This window comes from Lepisosteus platostomus, chromosome 4 (assembly GCF_059453375.1).
Source record: "Lepisosteus platostomus isolate fLepPlt1 chromosome 4, fLepPlt1.hap1, whole genome shotgun sequence".
Taxonomy (NCBI): Eukaryota; Metazoa; Chordata; class Actinopteri; order Semionotiformes; family Lepisosteidae; genus Lepisosteus; species Lepisosteus platostomus.
In genome coordinates this window covers 11533782-11558215 of record NC_142614.1, presented here as the reverse complement: position 1 = coordinate 11558215, position 24434 = coordinate 11533782, and the positions used below count along the sequence as shown (strand labels likewise).

The window sequence follows — 24434 nt, the reverse complement described above, 5'->3', positions numbered from 1 at the left end:
GCCACAGAAAGACTGGAGCTGAAAGAGTGTTGGGTTGGACGCCTGAAAATGACAGGAGGCAGAAGAAGAGAGAAGGAGGGAGAGCAACAGGAAACAGCCCCTTGGGGGTCTGACATCGGAGGTGACATCAGAAGGAGCTGGAAGAGAACAGCAGGCTCTACTGTGATCGAAGGGATTCAAGGCCGAGGTCGAAGAGCAGCTGGTTCAAAGGCACAGCAAAAAGGTTGCTCCCCACCATAGGGCAGTGGGATGTGCAGGAATGATGGAGGATGAAAGTGGGAAAATTGAGAGGTAAAATCTGTCCCTTGCAGGAGCAAACAAGGAGTGTGAGAAAAGATAAGCAAAGAGAGTGCTCAGGAGGCGCGGTCTTTTTGTTTAGCAGAGCAGAAAGGGGTGAGATTAGAATGTGACCTTCTCTTTGTTGGAGCCCTGTGGTCAATCCATATCTTATCAGAGTCCTTTAACATTTTTCTGTTTCATTCCTTCAAGACCAAGATGTTTTTGGACTGCTCAGCTTGGATCTCTTTCTTGTCCTTGTGCAGCGAGGTGCCCAAAGTGTTAAACATAAGTTACTAAATGAGATCAAGGAAGCGCTTTGGACAATTTTAGCATGATGTCCTTCAGTTTAATTTCTACTCATTTCACTGTATTCCTGATGATTCCGCAACCACTTTCGACACTCTTGCTAAAGAAATGAATTAATCGATATCAACACCCAAATTCTGCCTTTCCAACATAGCCATTACAATTATATAAAAAAAAATATGGCCAATTAATCCAAATCATCATAGATCAGTTGTGGTTTATTCTCATATTGGTATCAATTATTGAATTGACATCCAAATAAATGATTCTGTGTTGGCTGTCAGAGTTTCTGTTACTGTTTATACAATTATGGATTTTGGCAAACCTTTAAATAATGATTTTTTCAGGCAGAAAGCTTAAAAAATTCATGACTCCCACAGATCAATCATTGGAGCAAGTATGAATGGGAAAATCAATTGCTTAGGTATACAGTTTTATTACAGCTGTAGCAGTGTATAAAAGTATTTTATATTAAAGAAAAAGGTTAAAAAGCAAGCTTATTATTTTTAGGTTACAGAATTGTCTATATTTTCAATCTCTGAAACACTTTACCCCGAACACTGCTCTATTTTAGCCTTTGATTATTTAAATCCTCACTATACACAATAACACCAGAGCTTGAGTAAAGGTGCCAGTTCTTATTTTAATATAAAAAAGCGATAGATTAAATCATTTTTGTGGTGAGGTTGCAAGAGGTGGCTTTATGAGAAAGCCAACTATTAAGGTGAAAACCAAATCATGATGAGAGACACCTGGGTAGCCTGAATACAGTAATTGGCACCCAGGGGCAGTGAGATACTACATAAGTGAAGGAGCAGATAGAATAGGCTCTGAGTGGAACTGGCAACTCCTCAGGAACAATAGGCAGGTACTGTATATCAGACCATCCAGGAGGAAAAGGCTTTTACCTTCTAGGTTCCAGCATTGAAGGAAGAAGAGTGAGAGCAATTTGCAAAAGCCTACACTCTATGGTGTACAGTACATGGGCACTGAAATAAATCCTTGTTTCCTTTTACTGTAATTGCACTGAAGTAACTAACATTTGGGCAAATCCTTAATGGTAAAAGGCAATAAAAGATCATTGCAAACATGCCACTTAAGATAACTGATTATGTACTGTATGAGGGCACTGTGGGTTTACAATCCTCATTTGGTTCAGATGTGTAAAATAATAGTTCTCCAATAATTTGTTTTCTGCATAATAAGATTGTGAAGGTTTGGAGATAACATTGTTACGCCAAAGACTAGCAACACAAATGCAATGGAAAAAATAGTTGCATTATATTGATGCCAACTCACTGAGGTGTAGAGGTAGCCTTCACTGTTCATGCCAATGTAGAAGCCCGTTTTTGTTCCCTGGATGGCCACAATGCGAAGCCCCACTGGAATCAGGTTGAACAGAGCTGTGGAATTAAGAGAGCAAGCCTTCAGAGACATAAGAGTTACAGAGTTACAGTCTGTCACTTCACACAAAGCAGAGAGGCCATTTGTTGAGGCCAAGAGAGTTGTGCAAAAGGCCTATAGTAAGTCTTGAACCATGGAAAGACATCACTGTTTTTGTGCTGCAGAGAAAAAAAAAGGTAGGAATTCAAAAAGAGGCAAATAATGACAGAAAGGCAAAACAGAGCAGTGACAGCACAAACACAAAGTGCAAGTCATCGGTTCGGTTATTGTCTCTCTTTAACCTAAAATTGCAGAATTATCACTACTCATAATCCTGACTATTACAATTCCCCTTCCTGCAAGGGAGAGATGACACCTGAATGATCCTTCCAAGAAAAAGTGCCATCAGAAGAGTCAGCTTCCATTTGTCACATTCTGAGCTCCGCTGCACCTACAGCAGGGTTAGTATTGGATAATGGAGCGATGCAGCTCTTACTGGTGATCACTGCGAGAACTTCAGAAAGTAACAGGAATTACTATCTAGGACACCACAGCAAATTCAATCCCATAGCGTACAAGAATATTGGATGGATCTTTTCAGAAATGTATTTGAGGTGCTGACAGTTCAGATTGTCCTGGATGCTAGTAAGTAGCCCAGCAATGCTTTTTAGCCTATGGTCTAATCACTGCAAAGAAACTATGCTTATGAAAACAATGCCCCCGCTGAAGCTTTTGGCCACTGAGCTGACTAACACTCTGCACTTACAGAGGATCAGATTTGTTGTGAAGGACAATACATTCTCATAAGTCTGAGAATATATGGCACCCTTTAATTTCAGACGTCAAAAGATAATACGACTGTAATGTATGCAAACATTTTATTTAAACCACTAGGCAGCACTTTTGGGGGGATCTAAAATGGTTGGGATTAGATTAGGGTGTTTTCTGTATGTACTGATAACTTTTTCAATACCTCCAATGTACAGTAGGTGAATACTAATCTGTCTCCATTACAATAATTGCTTATTTGCATGTGTTTTTGTTCAATGATCATTTTGTTTTACCTTGTGTTGCAGAAAATTGAACTGACTGAATGGTTATACTTTGAATGTGTAAAATCTTGCTTCACAATAAAATGGATCTGAAATAAGCTACTTATACGCCACTGTATAGGACATCACAGGACAGGTGGGTAACAGCATTCAGACCTGGCAAAGTGGTGGCTGCATGATTGAAGACAGCCTGCGCTCTGGCTCGACAATATTACCTGGGAGCTTAAAATTCTTTATACCTCAGTCTGATGACAAACAGTTGTTATAATGCTCTTACAGTACAGTATATGTCCATTTGCAAACCCAAAGCTCTTGTGGAATTCGTATTTACAGCTGCTCAGCCGACAGAATTACAATATCAAGTGATCAAGGTTACACAAGATTTACACTTCATAGTGTAACAGTCCAATGGGCCCAAACTGAAAAAAACACCATTGCCTTCTAATATACCCCCTGGGTATCATGTTATACTGAGGATTCCATCCGTACAACCATGTACCCAAAACAATTACTAATTTATATTGTTTGGTGGCATTGTAGCTTGACCCATTATTTGCCTATACAGTAAGAAGCAGTTCTTGGAAAGACAGACAGGTACTAGCTTTGCAACTGCCAGAAGGCACTTTGTTAATTAGCAATGAATGGTGCCATACTGGGAAAAAAGCAAAAAAAACAAAAACAAAGTAAAATGCAGGAAATCTCTGGAATTTAACCCATTTTTCATGGTTTTTCTGTTCTTGTCAACAGGCGTCTTCAAGTTGGGGGGGAGGGTTAGGAAATCCCATTAAAAGGAGCTTCCCCACTTGGCAAACTAGGTGTTCAAAACGCTCCTTGTAATAGCACAGAGCCCAATTTGACTCCCTCTTCAGTGTTCAGATTTACTAATTCTCTCTCCCAAGCTTGGAGATTAATTAAAGCGCCCGTGTGGGGCACAAGGATGAGGAATCAATTCTGAAAGTAATTCAAATCCGGACCATTCTAAAAATGAATAATGTTTTGAGCTGCTGTGCTGCATTGCCCTTTAAGAGCAACAGGATTGGCGTTTTTAACAAGGCCAGTGCAGAATATGCAGAGCTTTTCTAATTTCTAATTCACATTTGCTGCTGTACTGCTTCCAAATAAACTGTAAATCTGAAATTCGCCCCTGTTGTGCTATAAAGCACAATACACTCTCACAGCTGGCTTTTCTGTTACACTTTCATTTAAAACCTATTTTCTTTTTAAATATCTTACCGTAGTAGTGTGTTGGGGTGCACTGGAGTGTGTGGTTTCTTGTAACTGACAAATAGACAAAATATTTGCCCCCCTTGGATTCCTTCACAATTTATTATGCTGGAAACTCGAACAGAACTATATTTATATGGGACTTTTTGTCACCAATCTACAAAATTGACCAGACAATGACAAAGTGGAATGAAAGATATGGAAATTCTTGGACACACAATTTAAAAGAAAACGCTGAAACATGTTGATTTGACAAGCATTCACCCCTTTGCTATGACACTCCAAATTGATCCCAGGTGCATCATATGAATTCAAATAATTATATGGTGTCTGTATTTGCACCGTAGACCTGGAGAACGATATCTTGCTCCTCTGTATACTTGTACTGTATATGGCTGGACTGACAAAAACACTTGAACTTAACCCCTACTAGTAACAGGTATATAATGATGCGGAATCTTTGACGCAAACTGCTAATTAGAGAACTAATTGCCAAATTAAGAAACATAACAGAAAAAATAACAGAATCTGAAGGGAACACTAACTTGTGGGGTGTTAATGCTTGTCCCCATGTGTCAAATAAACTGTTAGAATCATTTTTTGATTAAGAGAAGAGAATTACAAAAGGTCAACTCAGTGGACCTAGCAAGGGCCCAAATACTGTGCGGAAGGAAGAAATTCAGAGGAAACATTTAGGACAGAACATTAGGCACCTTTTTCACAACAAGCTGTCAAAGCCAGTGCCCTGGGATGCTTCAACAGACGACTGAATAAAATGATTGGATAAAGAATCTCCTGACAGCAGAGAAAGTAAAGGTGAATTACTACCTTTCATTTGCAGCCTTTCTTGTGTTTGTTTCTTACCAGTCCAGGAAAGTGGCATCACCATAGCAACAACAACTTCCTCTATGAAACCTGTTGGACATGCTCAATTCATTTTTTGTTTTGGAGAATTCATGCAAGAACTCAGATTGTACTGCATTAAAGTTTTAAGATGCCATAGTATAAGCTTTCTCTCACGATTACAGGATGAATCATTCAGTATTGAATTCTTGATGGCTGGGCTCAAAATGGAAAGAGTGGCTGTGCTGAACTCACAGCGCATTGAGAAAGACATCAATCTGAATCCGAAGAGTCAGGCAAAGTGCATTTGTATGTCTCCTCAATAAGAGTTGAGCTAAGAGCAGGATTCTGAAAAGTCTTCTTTTGTTCAGCTACAGTACATGAATCCTCTTTCCGAGAGCCTTTTTGTACATCTAAATCATGCTTCATGTTATTACTCAGGTTTTGAGATTAAGGGCAGGGGATTGTGGGATTGTGTACAAGTAGCAAAAACAAACTAGAAATACAAAATAGGAAATACTGAGAAGGAAGATGCTACTTATGAAAGAAACTTAGCTGTTTCTGCTGACAAATTTACACCTTCAAGACAATGTGAGGAAGCAATTAAAAAGGCAAAATGCTCGAATATGTAGCCAAAGGTGTAGATTTCAAATCAAGGAATGTTATGTTAAAATTCATTTGAAATATTGTGTACACTTTTGGTCAGCAAATTACAAACCATACTGTTTGTAACTATTTGATGTTTTTATTGTTTCTCTATATGTAATGCTTTGGGAAGTAATTATTTTTATTAAGTAGAATGTAATGCCTCAGACTGCAGCAAAATTATGGATTTAGAAAATTTAAGAATCAAAAGAACACATATCTTCTGTAATGGTATACAGGCCATGCAGACATTATTGAAGCAACAAGGCCTCTGGGACATTTGCCATTTCTCGATGACACTGTGCACGTTCAAGGGACTTTAATCATTCATCAATTATAGGAAACAGAGCTTGAAAACAGTAACAGGCTTCAGTCAAAGTAGAAAGACTCTAATTGTGCTGAGCAGGCAATAACCACCTCACCCTATAGACTGGCTGTAAATAAATTGAGTTCAGGCTGATTTTACAGCCCTTTTGTAGTCCTTTCTGGGCCCGCTAATTTATTTTTCTCTTCCCACATTAAATTAGGCAAACCAATCACACTTTAACTATCCACTCAAATCTGATCCTACTTTATATTCACAAAACTTTACACCTCACAAGATTGACTGTTTGCAGACTTTAATTGCAACCAAGCTCACTATTCACAGCCAAATAATTATTTAAAATCGTCTCTTCAGATTCAATCCAGTCATCACAGTGTATTTTTCCACAAAGCTGTCCATCTACACAAGCTATTCATTTAAATTAACTTGGAATTGCTCTGGTAAGCACTGAGAACAGCCCATTGTAGGAACTGAAAGAAATGACAGAGAAACACCAAGGTTGCTTTTATTTTATTTAGACGCACACTTTAGCAGAGTTGCATTTGCTTGATCTTGACTGCTAACTGGCCATTCTGTGATCACCTTTTTCCTATGTGAGACTCACTAATGAAGCACACAAGACAGAACATACTGTCTGGATTCACTTTGCTCCCAAAACCCTCACTAATGAACTTTTCCTCTTTAATGGCACAATTCAGCAGGAGATCAGTAAATAAGAATCAAGACACTTTGTTTCCGTAACCTGCTATATTTCAAAGACCATGTGCACACTCTTGATGTGCACAATCTAATAATGACAAAAAAAAGTATTTGACCTATCGAAAAAATACATAAAGGTAGGTAGACCCATGTTAGATCTGTTTTGATTGGCACACTAAAGACTGTTCTGTCCCTTAGTCTCCAGATATAGTTAAATGCCTGAACGGAATTTATTTGCCAAATGCTAGGCTGATTAATGAATGATACGGACAATACATAGTATACATAGTATAAGAAGGGGTTTAGAAATTCCTAATGGACAATCTTATGCCTGCAGAGCAACTCTGCAGTTCTGGCAACTGAACAACTTGCAGGGACATTGTTTACTAGGGTTAATAACCATAAATGGTATGGTACAGTACATTCATGGAACATGGAGAGAATTTTGTGTTTAATATTTCTAGTTTGAGGACTTAGGCATTTGTGTCTTAGGTGTCATACATATGCCATACATGTTACTCTACTAGTGCTATAATTATGGATTTTAAACATCTGTATAATATTAATAGCATTGAAACTCAAGAACAACAGTGTCTATTTTTTGGTACTTGGACAAGAAAATGTTCCCAGTTTCTGGATTAGATTGATCCTGGAGTGAAATTTCGCTAGAGCACTGAAAATGATACCCCTACACGTACAGTACAAACAATTCTGCTTGATCGGACTTTCAGTTTGTATTTGAGCTTTTCAAAGGACAGTGTAGACATGGAATTCAGATAGAAGAGAACATCACCTGCTGGTCCACAAAAAGCTCCAGCAGCATTTCTCCTGCAGGTGTCAGTGCAACTCAGGAGTTTTCCCTACTCATTAGGCCTTGGGATCTCTTCTCAAGCCATCATGTTCAGCAAAGATACTCACTTGTAAGATAAAATTGAAAAGTTATGCTTATAAAATTGATACCAATAATTAAATATTAGATATTGGCTTGTGACTGTTCTGTATTTGTAATTCAATAATGACATGTGCACTTTACTGTCTCATGGGTGTAATTCAGTAATGACAGGTGATGTGCACTTTACTGTATCATGGGTGTAATTCAGTAATGACAGGGGATGTGCACTTTACTGTATCATGGGTGTAATTCCGTAATGACAGGGGATGTGCACTTTACTGTATCGTAGGTGTAATTCAGTAATGACAGGTGATGCACACTTTACTGTATTGTTGGTGTAATTCACTAATGACAGTGATCTGCACTTTACTGTATTGTAGTTGTTAGGATAGCTGCCTAAAACCAAATTCTCCAAGCCCCAGCAACCTTAATCACCTCATCAAATGATCACCTCTCTCCCATCAAAACTGTACTACAGGACGATAAAATCCTTATTTTTCCAGTCAAGGCATTTCCCTTAATCAATGAAAAACAAATTACTGCAAGGATAAGTGTGTGTTGGAGGTCCATAAAGGGATCCCAGGACCTCAATATGAAATCCTCACTCTAGTGAATGAACTCATTTAACATGCAGGGTGGTGATCCTCCAGTCTGCAGCTACAGCGATACTCAGAGTCTATACTTAATGCACTGACAGGCTGGACGCAGTCGGACTTGATATACCACTTTAATACCCTCCCTACACAAATGTGCAATAACTTTTGAAGAGCAGAATCCTAATGACAGTACTGGAAGGTGGCTTTACAGCAAAGAAAATAAACTCAGTGGGCATGTTTTATTTTCTAGCTGAAGGAGGCTAATAAACTTTCACTTCAACGAGCTGTATAATTACGGGGGGATAAAGTTCAGGAAATAAAGCTGACAGCCTTTATTGCTTTCCAATGCTGTTACATTGAAATGAAAAGTCAATTTTCATTCTGGAAGAAAAACAAGGAAAAGGCCAAATCCATTGACAGCCCCGTCGTGTTTATTCCTGCAAAGCAGACTGGCAGTTCCACCTGGCCCAGCGCTGCAGGAAGCTTTCCTCCCGCTCTCTGCAAAGAACTGAGAGGACGATGGGATTGATTTTTATGTGAATAGCTAAACGAGGCATTTTCTGTAATTTGCTTGGGCCCAGCCTGACGTTTTACAATTTCAAGGACATGGGAGAGATTTACTTGCAAGATGAAGACATTAGTTTCTACAAGTATTAAGGCACTGTGCACAAAGTTCATGCAGGTTCTGGAGAACCATAAACCGCAGTCCCCTTCTGAAAGGTTTGCTGTGGTTGCTTTCCCCTGATTGTGCTATACCTGTACCAGACACTGACTGGCTTGCGATTCCCTGCAGAGCCCTATTAATGGACTCTTGGGATAACTCTCAGTTCTCCAGGAGAGAGTGAGCTGCTGACACCCCAAAACCATGGGGTTTCTACAGAACAAGGAATTAAGGAAGTATCTGTCACTTGTGGACTTGCCAGCTGTCTGTCACCTCCTGGTGTAAACATACTGCCGTCAGCCACAGGGATCAATACTACAGGATGGCTTTATTAAAATGAGATATTAACTGGCATCGCAATTCAGTGCACTGTTCAACATGCCTGGCTGGGATCCAGTCCTTGGTCTCCTGCCAAAGGAAGGCTTTCTATTTAATTGTGCGGGAGAGGAGCTGTGTCAGTGTCCTTCCCAACTTCGACGGTCAAAGCACTTTTTGTCAAAAACAGGAGGAATAGATACCAAGGGGCAGTTAAGAACAAAGCCGGTGAGTATACAGAATGCTAAGTCTGAGTGTGGCTGGTGCCGAACCAAATCGCAGAATCCAGTAAACCATCAAATTCATCTACCAGTCTACCCATAAAACCTGATCACCATCTTTGGCAAAATGACACAGTAGTGACAAATTACACTTGCTGGAAAAATGTGGCTGATATTGAGGAAAAGATAAGATTTGAATTCATTTCTAAGCAATGCCCTTAGATGATATTTTTTACTATTGTGATTAAGGACAACACAGTGGCGCAGAAGTTAAGTTCAATTATAGTCCTATCTGCAGTTTGTATGTTCTTTCCATGTTTGATTGGGTTTTTCTAGGTCCCCTGGTTGCCTCCTATAGCAAAAAGACATGCTAGGAAGTTAAATAGCATCTTGGCTTTGGTGTGTGTGTGCCTGTGACAGACTGGTGTCTTGTCAAGGGTGTATCCTGTCCATTGCTTGCTGGGTTAGACTGTGGCTCCCCCATGACTCTGTACTGGATAAAGTAGTTAGGAGATGGACAGATAGAGTTATTTAACAATTAAGATATCAATGTGATCCTGCTGTTTGGTTCCTGCAAAGTTTTTATCAGGTATACACTGAGTCATCTTATACCAAAAAAGCTGAGAGAGGCCCACTGAAAACTCAACTGCAGGGCTGCTATTGCTGGGCCCTTTAAAAGGCTTGAACCCACTGTAATATTTTAAGATTACTGATTTATCCTCATTGAAATGAATGTACAGTACGTGAGTTGGGGTTGGTTGTAATAGATCTAATCCACAATTGTTAAACAGATATTAAAAGACAAATCAGAAATTGGATGAACCTTAATGAACCAGAATCCACGCCTACAGCTTGTGTACAATACATTCAGCTCTTTTCTTAGCTGTCATTCTGAGGTTTGTGCAGTGGCATAGTTTCCCAGCACCTGGATTTCTGCAAAAGGGATTTGGCACCATTCCTCTACAAGGTCAATCAGCTCATGCCAGGTTGAGGGAGGAGAAGAACATTGTCTCAGACCTTGTTCTAGAATATCGAGCAAATGCTTGATTGGGTTCACATCTGGTGACTTTGAAGGCCTGGACATGTGGATAACATCAGTGTCCTGCTCATCAAACACTTGGACCACAAAAGATCACTCAGCACTACTAAGTAGTAATTTGCATTGAACTTCTGTATAAGTGAGGGAGTGTACTTAAAGAATGCCAGGAAGATGTCCCCCAAAACATAACAGAGCCACTAGAATGTAGGGCTCTCTATAGTGACGTCTCTGTACTTGCTGAGATTGTGGTGCAGGATGATTCATCTGACTGTATTACATTGCTCTTTGCACCACTGGACTCATGGAAGTGCACTGTCATGCGTAATGTGCACTGCATCCCGACTGTGTTATCCTGCTCTGTAGAATGTTTGGATCTTTTTTTAAACTAGATGCTTGCGCCACAGGTTGAAATTGGCAGTTGGTTGATCTGCAGTTGCTCATCCGCTTTAGCCTTGCACTTCAGATTAATACACACTGCTGCTTGTGAACCATCAGCAAGGTGAGCTGTCCTAGTCACTGAAGATCTTTAACCACTCCAACCCAAACCACCACCCCTCTTTCAGAGACACTGTGATCTCCTCTTGCAGCCATGCTAGTCATAATTATAGGCATGCCTCCACCTTTCCACCATTTTTATACATGACCATAAGCATGCTGGGATGTTGTTTGCTTAATCAACACCTGTGCCAAACCTTTTTGGAAGCCCTTGCTTTCAATATGGTGTCCCTCATTTACCAGGCGTTTTAGTCTGCTAAATGCAGGTTGAGTATTAATGCTGGACATGGACGGATCCGCCACGTTCTGACTTGCCTCAAAAGTCCCGTCTCACTTCATCGTTTTACATCACCAAAACCACAAAACCTTTACAGAAATCCTTTTATCAATCGAAAAGGGTTCTACTAGGGTTCACAAAACTGTTTTTTGAACCAATATAAAAAACATTAATATAATCATACGTGTGCTATCTTTGGTGTGGTTGTAAGCGTCCACGGTGTCAATCAATATCTACCTTTGATTCCTGCATAATTTTTAATCGTTTTTTTTACCAACAAAACCACAAAACCATATTATCAATCGAAAATGATGCACTTCCAAACTTCTAATATGCCTCTATAAGGTAATCAATAAGCCAGAAAATATATATATCCCATGTTTTTACCTTATTCTGAAGCACGATATATATCCACAGAAGCCTAGACTAACTTACAGTACCTTAAGACCTGGAGGTTACTGAATGTTATTGACTTTGTAGTAAATGTTAGAAGCAGGACAGCCAGAAAAGGCGATCTGATTGGTAAAAAAACGCTGTCATTCATTGTATTTTCAGCCATTCAGAGGCCTTAGGGGGTAAGACTTCCTCTAGAAGCCTCAGGCTCCATGCCACTTGCTTTCTAGCTGTCAATCATTGACTCAGAAGGGGTAATCAATCAGTTTCTTATCAGTGCTCATTTTTTCACAACAGAAGGCAACTCTGATGTTTTTTTTCAATGTATAACAGCAGATAAAGACTCTCTAGCAGTGTCTTAAGGTTTTTATAGCAATTGCAATGGTTTTTATTGTTATTACTTTCAATATTTTAATGATTTATTTATTGTATGTGAGAAATTTCATTTCAGGTCCAGTCTTCACAAAACATTATGTAGACTTTTTTCTAATTGATCAATTTGTCCCAGATTTTTAGCCAAGCTAGTAGTCACCTAGAACAAGGTTTTCAAATCATTCCCAGGACCCTGACAGACATAGAATTGAAAATTCTGAACTCTGAAGACCAAAACAACTTTTCGGCCTGCTGTATTTTGAGGTTGTTTTTTAATATGTTTGTCTGCTGAGTGGACACATTAAGAAATATAAGAAATTTGACTGTTCACGCTCAAAGCCAAGGGGGTTAGCTTCAATTTAAGACCTGAACCAGGCTCCTGCTATGTTCTGCTGCAGAAGTTTAACAAAATGGGGAGGATATTCCAGGCAGACATAGGCTAAAAGGGTCTTCGCCACTAACAGGACCATAGTGTCCTGGGTACAAGGTTACAAGGAGAAGCAAGAGATCCCTAAGCTCAAAGAAATCACCTGAGCAAAAGGAGAAATGGAGACAAATAATGGCTTCTGAAAACTCAAGTGAAAACTGTCAAGTACAGTGATAGCAGTTTTCTAAACTGAAAAGTGTAAATAGCAGTATTTTGTGTAAAAATAAAAAATGTATAATAGTTACTGGTACTACTTGATTTTGGAAAAAAAATACAAAAGCATCCTATAAATAAGCTGACCATGTTCTGGGGCTTCTAATACATTCTGGGATCTGTCCAGAGAGATACTGGGTCAGAATGAGTTGTCATGAAAGAAAAAATGCTCTGATGGTCTAAAGAGCCTGTGCTCAACATAGATTTGTAGTCAAGCTAAGCTATTTGCAATTCAATTTCTGAGAAGATTGTAAATCAAATTCATTTTAATTGCCAGATCTTTATGTACACTTGTCAAATCGTAACCCATTTTAATTCATGAAACAGTAACATCAAATTGAGCTCTGCATTACCTCATATTCCTTCATCTTCATTTGATCACCTTTTATAAGGCTCCATCAAATGATTTCTGGAATCTTATATAGTACACCATGTCACATGTCTTAATGTGCTTGTTCCTAAGTTCAGATTTCTAATGTTCTTAGTGCTCTACAAATCAGCATTGTAAAGTAAATTTCTAAAGTGAACTAGAATAAATGTTAAGATTTTTTGTTTAGGTTTATTTCTGAGAGATTTTCAGTCAAAATGTTTTCCATGACAGCCGGATGGGGATGCGCACAACATTTTGGGAAAATTAAAGAAAGTGGTCAAGTTTATACAGTTTCCACAAAAACTGAAAATAAAAATGTCTCTTGTAAACAAAGATTACCTCCATATAGTTTTATTTGGATCAACAACAACTAAAATCACTTTAGAAGTCTATGAACTGTTTCATAAGGTTCCATTGTAACAATCTGCAAGGACTTTAGTTTTACACACTTCACCTAGATAACTTCCAAGAAAAGAATTTTAAGTGCATTACAAAATAGAAAACACCTGCATAGCTTTTCTATGACCAATTTCTATGAAAATTTAGATTTTCATAATATCTGAGGGGATTTTCACATATTAGCAGTGATGCCTTGTTAAAACCTTATAAAGATATAGCACAAAACAATTCGATAATAATTGGAGAGGCCAAAGATGTTAAATACACAATCATTCGCTGATGAAAAGAAAATGAAAAATACAATTTAATAAAATAAAATATTCAAAAGTAAATATCCAAAAAATGTCCATCTGTAATTGTCATGATATCCATCTCTACTATAGGCTAAAGTTTTATCCAAAGAATTGTAGGTCAGAAAAGATGTAAGTTGCGTATCTGAATGTTGTGTATCATCTTGCCTTTGTATGGAACTTGTTTGGAAAACCACGTGTGCAGAAAGCCTTCTGCATTGCAGAGCTGTAAAGACGGAAACAGCCCCTGTCACGCCCTCTGCAGCCAGAGGGGGCTCCTTCTCTGTCCTGTCTCTCATTTCCAGTTCTTAGCTGTCCTTCCGGTGTTTCTCTCTCGCTGGGGCTATTTATTTCCGGGTCTTTCATTCTGCCTTTGCTCAGCACTGACGTTCGGATGTCCTGAAACCCGCCTAGCACCAGGTCGCCCCACATCCGCTACCTGAGGGCATAGGTTTCTATACGGCATTTCCTGAACAGCTGAGCCCGGGCTAACCCCCGTCTCGCCACTGCGCATAGGGTCTTTTCGCTCTTCCACTATTCTGTCACGGTTCGTCCTTTCCGACATCCGTGACAGCCCCATAATCATAACTCAAGCCACCCAGCTGGAATGGATTGTAATCAATTGTCTGATTGAATCCTGAGTGGAATTTAAGGGATGCACAAGCTCTGTAAGCTGTACTTTGCGAGTGCAGAGTTCACAGCATTGGAATTCCCAGCTCTGAGAAGACATCTGCTCTTGTTTAAACTTTCCAACCCTTGAACAAAGGGCAAAGGTGGATCTTGGAAAAACAAACCCTTTGACGAGAAGATCATTGGCTGACCTGTGTGAATCTGTGCGGGCATTGTGCGTTGAGAAACCGAGCTACTGTACATTGTGGCCCTGATGCACCTGTGTTTGAACAGACCAGTGGGATTTCTCTCTGAACTCCAAGATGTCACCAACTGTGCCCTCGGACAGCAAAACCAAGGTTATCCGTCTGGGATTCACCCTGCTGGACAGGAAAGTGGCAGATGGTGTGTGTGTGGGGGATAAAAAAAAAGATGCCAGTCACAAAGACTCACAGAAGGAGCTGGCTTCATCCTTGGTACCGTCTATTGTCCCATCAGGCTGCAACTGGAGGTAGAAGCCATGTCTGCAGTACAAGCGACTGACAATGCCTTTCAGCTGGGGCTCTGCAAAAGAAATGGAAAAAAAACAAACAAAAATCACCAGATGGGCCAGAGGCAGCCTGATGGCAACAATTCTGCATCAGAGGAAGAGTAGAAATTAGCTTCTGTCTGCAATATTAAGATGATGAATACTTTAAAGCAGGAATCAGCTTCCCTGCTCCTGTGGAGCAGCTGCAGCTCTTGACAATGTGTTGAGAACATAAAGGTCATTGTCATGGAGGACAATGTTGTTTGTGAACTTCAAAGTTCCATCAGAAAAAACTTAAAAGTTTAATCCCAGGAGTCTTTATACAGTAGTCTGCTTATCTAATTTCAGTAGAAAAGGTTATACCATTGTTTATTTTATGGGCAATTTTTATATCACCTATCCATTGTTCTAACCACTTAATCCACGTGAGGGTGGTGGGGGAGCTAGAGCCTATCTCTAGTGTACACCCTGCCAGTGTACCAGTCCATCACAGGGCACACACTGTCACAAACATGCACACACTCACGCCAGGCCCAGTTTTCCCAGAATCCAATGAAACAACAAGTTGTTTTTGGTTCATGGGAGGAAACCAGAGGACCTTGAGTAAAACCACTCAATATACTACACAGAGGAGACTATACAAACTCCACAGAGATAGATTCAGAAGTGAACTCCCAGATTCAGAAGTGAACCTAGAGCCCCAGTGCTGAGAGGTGTACTCATAACCACTGTGCCAGTGCCTCCCTTCAATGCACCACAAGTGAACCTATTTACAAACAACAGAGACCGCAGTGACTTCTAGTTGCTGGTCAGCTGAAACCACTGTCCTCACTACTGGTGGCTTGTCACAAGATCTGACCCCTATCTTGAACCACTGTTGGAAGTGTTGTGTTAACAGCCTGTGAATACTATCCCATTTCCTTAGGTACACTTGTAGATCTAAGGTTCGCAAGTTGCATTGCTCTCAAGTTATTCTTGTACCTGTAGCATTTCTGCCTCTTCTAAATTCCTCAGCCAGAAGCACTTTGCTGATTTTTCTTAGTATTCACATGAGCGCAATATTAATCTAGACCTTTGCTTTACTGCACCAAATACATCAGAAAAGTACAAAAAAATTAAAAAGTGAAAAATATTTTTTACCTTCCATTACCATATTTTTCATATTTTCTCTTTTGGCATTCTTTACTATTCTTTTCTAAATTTACATTTAATACCCCTTTTCACCTGTGCCCACAATTCTTTATACAGTACACTCAATTGACTTTTTGACTGAATCTAAATTTAAAACTCCTTTAACAAGGTCCAGTGTCTGATTGTTTTACATTTTGTCTCACATATTTGTTTATTCCTCTTCCTGAACTTTCAAAGGAATTATTATCCCCTTTTTTGATTATTTTAGAGTGTTCAATCTGTTTGTTTGACTATTATTGACACTGCGTTCTCTACTTCAGTTTACTTTTTGTAAAGGGATCAGTTATGAAGCAGGTAACTGCTGAGTTAAGACATATGGAGCCTAGCTGAAATGAAACTAAGAAACCCTCTGCACTGCAGATCCCTTCCTGCACTAATACAGTATACCTTTCTCTGTACTGCAGCCTGATAATTTAACAAACTGTAGACTCAAGTTTTAGCAGAGCTGGAATCAACACAAATTAAAACATGCCTTCTTTTTATGTGTATCGTTTTACATTTTTACACTTTACAAGAACTCCAGGTGCCCTGGAGCCAAATTAATAAGCTCATACTTTTGTAGTTATCCACAACCTGACCAAGAGCAGTGCTGAACAACTAATAAAGCCACTGAAAATGTTATTATAGAATCTTATGTTCCAGCAAGATACAAGTAAGAAAAACAAAACTCATTATATTTTTGATGGATGAATCAAAAATCAGTTCTGTCCTGACCATAAATGTACAAACATTGCCAAAGCAATGTACTGGTGCCTGTTACTGGATCTCCAAACAGTTCGCGGGTGACACTTGCCCTGAGGGCACCTGTGTTGAAATGTCAGTGGCTCGTGTTTTAACAGCTAAGAGTCAGGATAGAAAATGTCTGGAGGCCACGGAGTCTCCTTGGTGGATTTGAGTTTTTGCAGCTGTGTGACACAGAGAGAAATAAGCCTGTCACAAGCATTGCGGATTTCGATGGGCTGGCGTAACCTGGGCTGCCCTTCCCTCCGGTTCTGAAACATCAGCATTGATCTCATTTAAACCGATCTCTCATCAAGGCGGATCTGTCTCATTTGCGAAATGAAAGGATCTTTTTCTTCGTCTCTTGTGCTGTGTACTCAACCTTTCACGCACATACTTACTGCACTCTTCACACTTTTAGAGTCACTTCATTCGTTTCATCATAAACTGGTTAGATCTGTTTTTTTTTTTAATTACCAGTAGTTCTATATTTTACAGTCCAATTGTCAGCTTAGCTGTCAGCACCAATCCCTGGACCGTACAGGGAGAGAGTGGATGTGCGTGATCGCTCCGCCGACACACCCGCCTGCCAGTCCCAGTCCTCACTAATGTGCATCAAGTTCCGTGAGGCTCTGCAGGAGAGTGAGCAAGTGCAGGCACAGGGTAGGAAAGGTTAGAAAACCTTGGCCAGGCACAGCTCACCTCACCCTCGTGTCTCCCACTGAGTGGTTCCCCACTATCTGAAGAATCTAGGACATGGCTGGCAAAAGGAGCTCAGCCAAGAATTGGCACTATCTCTGATCAGCTGTGTTCCAGCTTCCCTCTGGATGAAATGTGTCTTATGGCACACCTCAATACAACAAGGAAGACAACAAGGAAAATCAAGTACTGTAGGTAGCTACCTCGGCCTGCATAGGCTGCAAAGGAACAGGTAAAGGCTTATTCCATGCTGAAAGGAAAGGAAAAGAAACTCAATATTTCAGGTGTGGAGCCTTCTTCAGGTGTTCGGCACCTGAGAGTGGAGAATAGAGACAACAAGGAAGACAAACATTACCCACAGAGAATACGGTGCAATAATTTCCCTACGGGATTAATAAAGTATTATCTATCTAATGTTACAGGAGATAACAGAGATACTTGACATTGTTGGAGAGGGATATTGCAGCGGGGAGGAGAGATTCCCTGGGTCTCCTACTTTTACACCTGGGGACACAGTGGTGTGTCCCAGATGGGAGTAGCGCAAATTCGCAATGAAGGGACTGAGACACACATTCCATAATGCTCTTTGCCTTCTTTACAACTCTCTATTTGTTGAGAATAGTTTTGATTTGACCTTCCCCACTTATTTTGCTACATATTTTCAAGAATTCTCCCCACCTACTACAATTAACAGTACTGACACTGCCAAACCAACAAATGAGGCAATAAGTTCAAACGCTTTCAATAAAACAACCAAGTGATCAAACTTTCAAAGATCAAATGCTTTTATTGTCTGAACCAAACAGGGAAGACAGACAAAATGCACCTCAGCAGTGGGAGCTAGTGAGTTATTGCACTGAGAATGACTGATCTTATTCTGGAGAGTTAATAACTGACATTGGTAAGAATTATATAGAAAGCCATTCTGTGGAGAGGTGAAGTGGATTAATGACTGCAGAGGAAGGCAAGACTACTAATTCATAATATATTTTCTGTATGCTATACTTAGAACCCATTTAAAATGCAGACAAATTAATAATGTTACCAAACCAAACATTTAAACTGCCTGTTAGAGTCTTGAATCATTGCCTTGAAATATTTATGGGACACTCCATTTAGTTATTTTCTTATTAGAATAAAAATGTTGTAAAGCTAGTATGTTGGCAAAGTGTTTTAACAGTAATTTATTAGACAACGGTACATTATAAGGTTGTCTTTTATTATGAAATTGAATAGAAGACCCTTCATTTTAAGGATTGTTATAAAAAAACGGGTCTAATACTGTGTATGCAGCTGTTATGAGGGAGCTAGTTAAAGAATATAATATTAAAGTATCAGCAAAATCATATTAAGGGAAGCAAAATAGTAATGGATTACTATAATCCTTTTAGTCGGTCATTCGTTAAATAACTTCATATTTGGGCATTTATGCTTTTGCCTACAGCTTCATTAATGTAACTTATTAAAACCCTATGAACTAGCATGGCACTATGCTTAAGTGATGCAGAGATTCATGCCAAATTAAGGCATGGTATTAATAAGCCAAAAAACTGAATCCCAGTAACCCACTGAAAATTAGTAATCCAGTGAAAGTGAAATCTCACACAGTGGATTTATAGGATGTTTGGTATAATGTCCAGTAGTCCAGTATAATGTCACAGAAGTAGCCAAAACCCACCCAAGCAAGGAAGCAACAGGCACAGGCTTGGTACACTGGAGAAGACAACAGTCCATCACAAGGCACACATAGACACTAACATAGACACACTAACACAGACACACTCTCACAGACACCTAGGGCCAATTTTCCTAGAAGCCAATTAAGCTACCAGCATATCTTTGGACCGTGGGAGAAAACTGGAGCACCTAGAGGAAATCCATGTGAATACAGGGAGAACATGCAAACTCCACACAGACAGCACCCCAGGTGTTTAATTCAGGGCCACAGGGGAAGCAAGCAAGACTAAGCGCTGCACCACCACAATTTCAGCTTTAAATCCTCTTAATTTGTTTTTCTACCAACTACCACATTGTGCTTTCATAGTCATTCATCAGTACATCATCAGAACAGAGAGAACACGTGTTAGGAGCAGAGGAGAGTAAATGTGGGAAACTACTGACAGAAGGCAGCATGAATAACACAACATGTGAATTTGAAAAAGGGAGATCCAAAGAGACCAGCTGGGAGATTAAAATCTTTCTGATCCCTGAAAACCAAACTGTTCCTACCTGGACAATGGCTTGTATACATGTGCCAAAAAATACTAAGTTATAAAAGTAATCTGCTGGAACAGCTTTTGTTTTCCCCCCAATTAGCTTAAGCATACACGTCACAGAAATACAAATGATTTTCTTCACAGTATGTACAGTCTCTATGAAAGATTGCAGAAAATAAAGCAGAACTGTCTGATAAATGGTTATAGAGGCTGTATTTGTTGTGAGTGCTCCAGAAACATTTATTCAGCTCCTCATAAGAAAGGATTGGGAGGCCTTGGTGTATACTTAATCAAAGCACTACAATGAAGTTTTAATGAGAGAGTTAAATATTCATGAGAATTGGCTTGAGTTGGCACAGCTTTTAAAATGAAGGCAGTCACTTTGTGGCCTTTCTTAAGTGCCTCAAAGTAACTTTTTTTTTAATTAGAAGCTGTTTTTGCAAGAAAGCCTTTTCTTCTTTGTTTTTATTGGAATAGTTGATGAATAGGTTATGAACACCAACAGATTTGGACTGGATCTCCTAGAAACTGGATAACCCACATGAACAAGGGGGGAACATACAGTAAACTCTCTGGAATTGAACCCAGGGCCCCAGCACTCCCAGCAAGGCTATCCGCTGCACCACTGTCCAATTTAATGCAGCAGATGAGCAGGTCTGCTTTCCAGGTGCCCTCCACTAGGGTTGTGGGAGAAAGAGCCCGTCATGGCTCAGCAGCAGCAGGAGCTGATGGCTGAGAGAGGTTTCCCCCACCTCCCACAATATAATGCAGTTATAAATGTACTCTATTCTAAAACATTCAGGCCTCAAGTCTCCCTAAAGACTTACTAAAAACGAGAGTCACTGTTGCGTATGTAACAAAAATACACTTTATAAACAGAAATGGTATTATGTGTGCTCCACTTAGAACAATTGTACAATAATAATGTTAATTTCTAAGAGTCTGGAAACTATTTTTGAAGAGTTGGAAATTGGTCCAGATATTTATTAATTTTATAATGTGTTTTTGAGCACCTAGAAACAAAATATGAAGCCTTTTCAAATTGATTTATATATATGCAGGTATTCTTAGTTATTAAGCATTCAGGCAAATGTACGTAGAACATTTAGCTTATAAAGTGTGTGAAACCACAGAAAGACAAATATTTGTATATTTACCTAGAACAAAAAATAAAAATGTAAACATTTGTCTTTCTGCGGTTTCACTCACTTTATAAGCTAAGTGTCACATAAAAAAACTTGAAATCTATTGCATACTGTACAGTAGATGTTCAACAATATGTTTGGCTCTATACGTTTTCTAAAGTAGACAAAAAAACCTCATGATGTCAAGGTTAAATCTGCAAATTGTGCTGCAGTGTATCCGATTTGGCAGGGTGGAAACACAGGCAGGAGGACAGGCCAAAGTAAGCGCCCAGCTTCGATTGTCGTGCAGAGACACTGCTGTCAAAGCAACAACTGCTCTGTATGCAAAATACTGCAGAGGGTCTCGATCTCTGCAAGACATTACAGAAGAGTTATGGATCTTGGAATACAGGTGCATCTGAAAGAGAAACCCCGAACTACAGTGATCTGTTTAGTGCTTATCTGCACATTCATTTCTTACCATGAGCAATGTCTTTACACCTTTTGTTTGTGCAGGGGGGAGTTAAATATGCTAAAATTTACACGGGGATGAAATTGTTAGTCTCCAGCACTTTACATCTGTGTTTCTCTAACATGGGCCCCTAATGCACTCAGAAGCAGACAGAAATGTGTAGAAGGTAAGTAAGACTGCTTTTCAAAGATAATTAATCATTCACAGGCGAGCCTACTGCCCTCTAGGTTTCTGCTTGGAAGGAAACGACCTTTATTCTCTGATGAAATGGTGCATTCACACAATCAAAAGAGATGGCTTCTGCCCAGTAGATTTAAAAGGAAAAGTTAAAAAGTTTCATGAATGTGTAAAACAAGGTTCTTTCCCCAAAATGTTATCCTTTCTGGTCCCAGTATTTTGGTTCATTTTTATCAGAAGGAATCTGTTTGTGAAAAGAGGTTAGAAATCGGACATTTTGTTGCTTGCCAATTCCTGTTGTAGTTTTGCTCTTTTTTTGCACATCTCTTTTAGTTTAACTCTTGCTATTTTCTGTCTCAAGTAGATCATATACAGTCTGCACATGACATGCTGGTCATCTGGAATTTCTAGCCTGATAAGTGGTGGAGCCGCTTGGTCTCCATTCAGCTGGGGTTGGAGTCCACCTACCCTAGATCTCCCTCTGTTCATGGACCGCTGATCTAATCAAATGCCTCAGCTGTCCGGACACCTCAACCTACAGCATATACTGGCATTCAGCAGCCAGGGTGGATCAATGAGATTAGTAAAAAAAAACATAACCAGACTGAACATTCCTATTTGATCCAGGATACAATGATATAAATTCAGAGGTGTGTCATCTCTAACAGGGTCTACACAACTGGTGGGCATTCTGTACAATTGCTCAAAAATGTATACTATGATGCTTTCCTAGCATAATGAAGTTGGTGAGTGTATTCCAACAAAATTCTAATCACCGTGAAATGGCACAGATACACAGCAAACAAAAAGTGATCGTACAGTAAGTACAAGTAGATTCTGGAGTGAAAAGACAAGACTTTAGGCGAGTTTGGAAAGCATTGACAGTCACAGAGTTCCTTATGGATCTGGGCAATACGCTGTTCTATAGACATCAAGCTGCAATCCAGAGGCCTCTGTCACCCACTGTCTTCAGATGAGTAAGAAGGTCTACATAAACAGACTACATGACTGAGTCAGACTATACTGATCTAATCAATTTAGTTCATTGCCTTTAGCTTGATCTCAAGACAAGCTGCAGTCAGACTATTCAGTCCCTTATACTGTATTGTATGTAAACAGGGGAAGGCTATTCTAACTTTCTAACTTTCACTGGTACCAGTGCAGATAACAGACTACTGATTGCAGATTACTGATCTAGAATACTGTTAGTACAGTGAACTGCTGAATTCTGAAAAAATGCCTATTAAGCACCTTAGAAGACACTCCAGTAAGGTAAGATATTGTATTTATATAGTCTTGATGGGATGGAGGTTTGTATAAATATTTTAGTTTCAGGCCGAGAAAAGACTGTACATGTGATGATTTAAAAAATAAACTTTTCTAATGGGAGCCTCTGAGCACAACCTCAGTCTTGTCGCAGTTTCACATATTTCATACTCTTTGTTTGCCCCGTGTTCAGAATAAATGTTTCCAGATTGGGAAACCATTTGAATTCTCAGCAGCTTTTCCCCTCCGAAAGACACTGCAGTGCTGTAGCTCTTCCCTGCCAGGATCTGAGCAATCAGTAAGGCTTGACGGAGGTACAGATGGTTACACTTGTGAGTTAGAGACTTCTTCCCAACTCTGCAGGATGAGTTATGAAGGTTTATATTCAACAGAATAACGACATACATCACCCAAACTATAAGCAAGCTAAGTCATTATTTTCCCCCTAGACTAAAAGATGGCATGGTTATTTCATTAAAAAGGTAATATTCCACCCTGATTCACTTGCATGAGCCTGCAATGGCCTCTACAGCTGTGATGTACTGTTTTTAGGAGCCAGTTACAGAATGCACCTGGTACAATACACACTGAGGCAGAGAGGAAACCTCCCTCACCGATAACGTCTTGGTGATTTATGTCCTTTAAGAATTCATTTTTGTTCCTTAAAGTATGACTAAAACTGCAGTTCCGAATCAATTGGCGTTCCTACGGATACTACCGGCACTGTTGCGATCACTCCTTTATTAATTTAGCATTGTTTGCTTAGCAACCACTCTCAGCCAGTGCTCTAAGTTTAATATTAAGGGTGTGTACAAATAATACACATTACAGGTAAGTATAATAAAATATATATACGATGAGGTAAGCACAAAAATGAGATAAATAATGCCCTTGCTATGCAAAGGCACATTACAACTACTCCTATTATTGCCATTACTGTTAATGTCGCTGCTATGAACCCTCAGCTTTAGAGAGCTGCTACTGATATAGGTACCGTTGCTGCTTTGTAATAAACTGCCAGTGTTCTAATGTAGGATGAACGGATTCAATTTATGTAGTTTTGTTTGAGTATTCCAGATCTCGAAAATGTGTGATATTTTCAAATACTTTCAATTTGTTACACAAGCCCAATACACTGAAAACTAGAACAGGCTGTCTTTTCCTTTTCTTGACATCTACTCCTCAGGCATTGAAATGTTCTGAGCTTTGGGAAGCACACGTCTGGGGCTCTGTGCACTCTCCAATCTATCAGCCTTGTCAGTACCCATGGTGCAAAGAGCACAGCAGCAGACATTAGCTGTCTTTCTACAACTGCAGGGACACTTGGCAGGGCTCATCATGCTGATGCTGGCATCAACTTATCAGGTAAATAACCAAACACAAAAGTTTTGAAGAGGAGAATTGAAGAGCATTTTTAAAACCGCAGCCCTTTGTAAGTGGAAGTGATTAAGCGAAGTGGTTACCAGACTGTGCTAATGCAAGAAGCCTCTTGTAAATACAAGGGGAAGATAAGAGTTTACAATTTATTCAAAGCAACATACAGTACATATTGTAAGTTTGGAGGGAGGTCTTTTAAACTGGGCACCTATCACAGGGGCTGGAATAATAGGGCACTGGTCTGGATTATTAAATAAAGCTTTAAAGCAAAGCAGGTTCACAGATGTAATGGTCAGGCAGATACACAGATGGGAATTTGGACTAACTGTTCCCTGGGG

General features: G+C 39.6%; 1 protein-coding gene across 1 annotated transcript in view; it reads right to left on the bottom strand.

Annotated features, from left to right (window-relative positions):
- The window catches only part of fgf11a (fibroblast growth factor 11a), a 72741-nt gene that overhangs the window by 20826 nt on the left and 27481 nt on the right, over positions 1 to 24434 (bottom strand). Inside the window, exons 2-3 of the mRNA XM_088628449.1 lie at positions 14779 to 14889; positions 1885 to 1988 (exon numbers count right to left, since the gene is read on the bottom strand). Of these exons, the coding sequence (XP_088484575.1) occupies positions 1885 to 1988; positions 14779 to 14889 (215 nt within the window). The remainder of the gene's footprint in view (positions 1 to 1884; positions 1989 to 14778; positions 14890 to 24434) is intronic.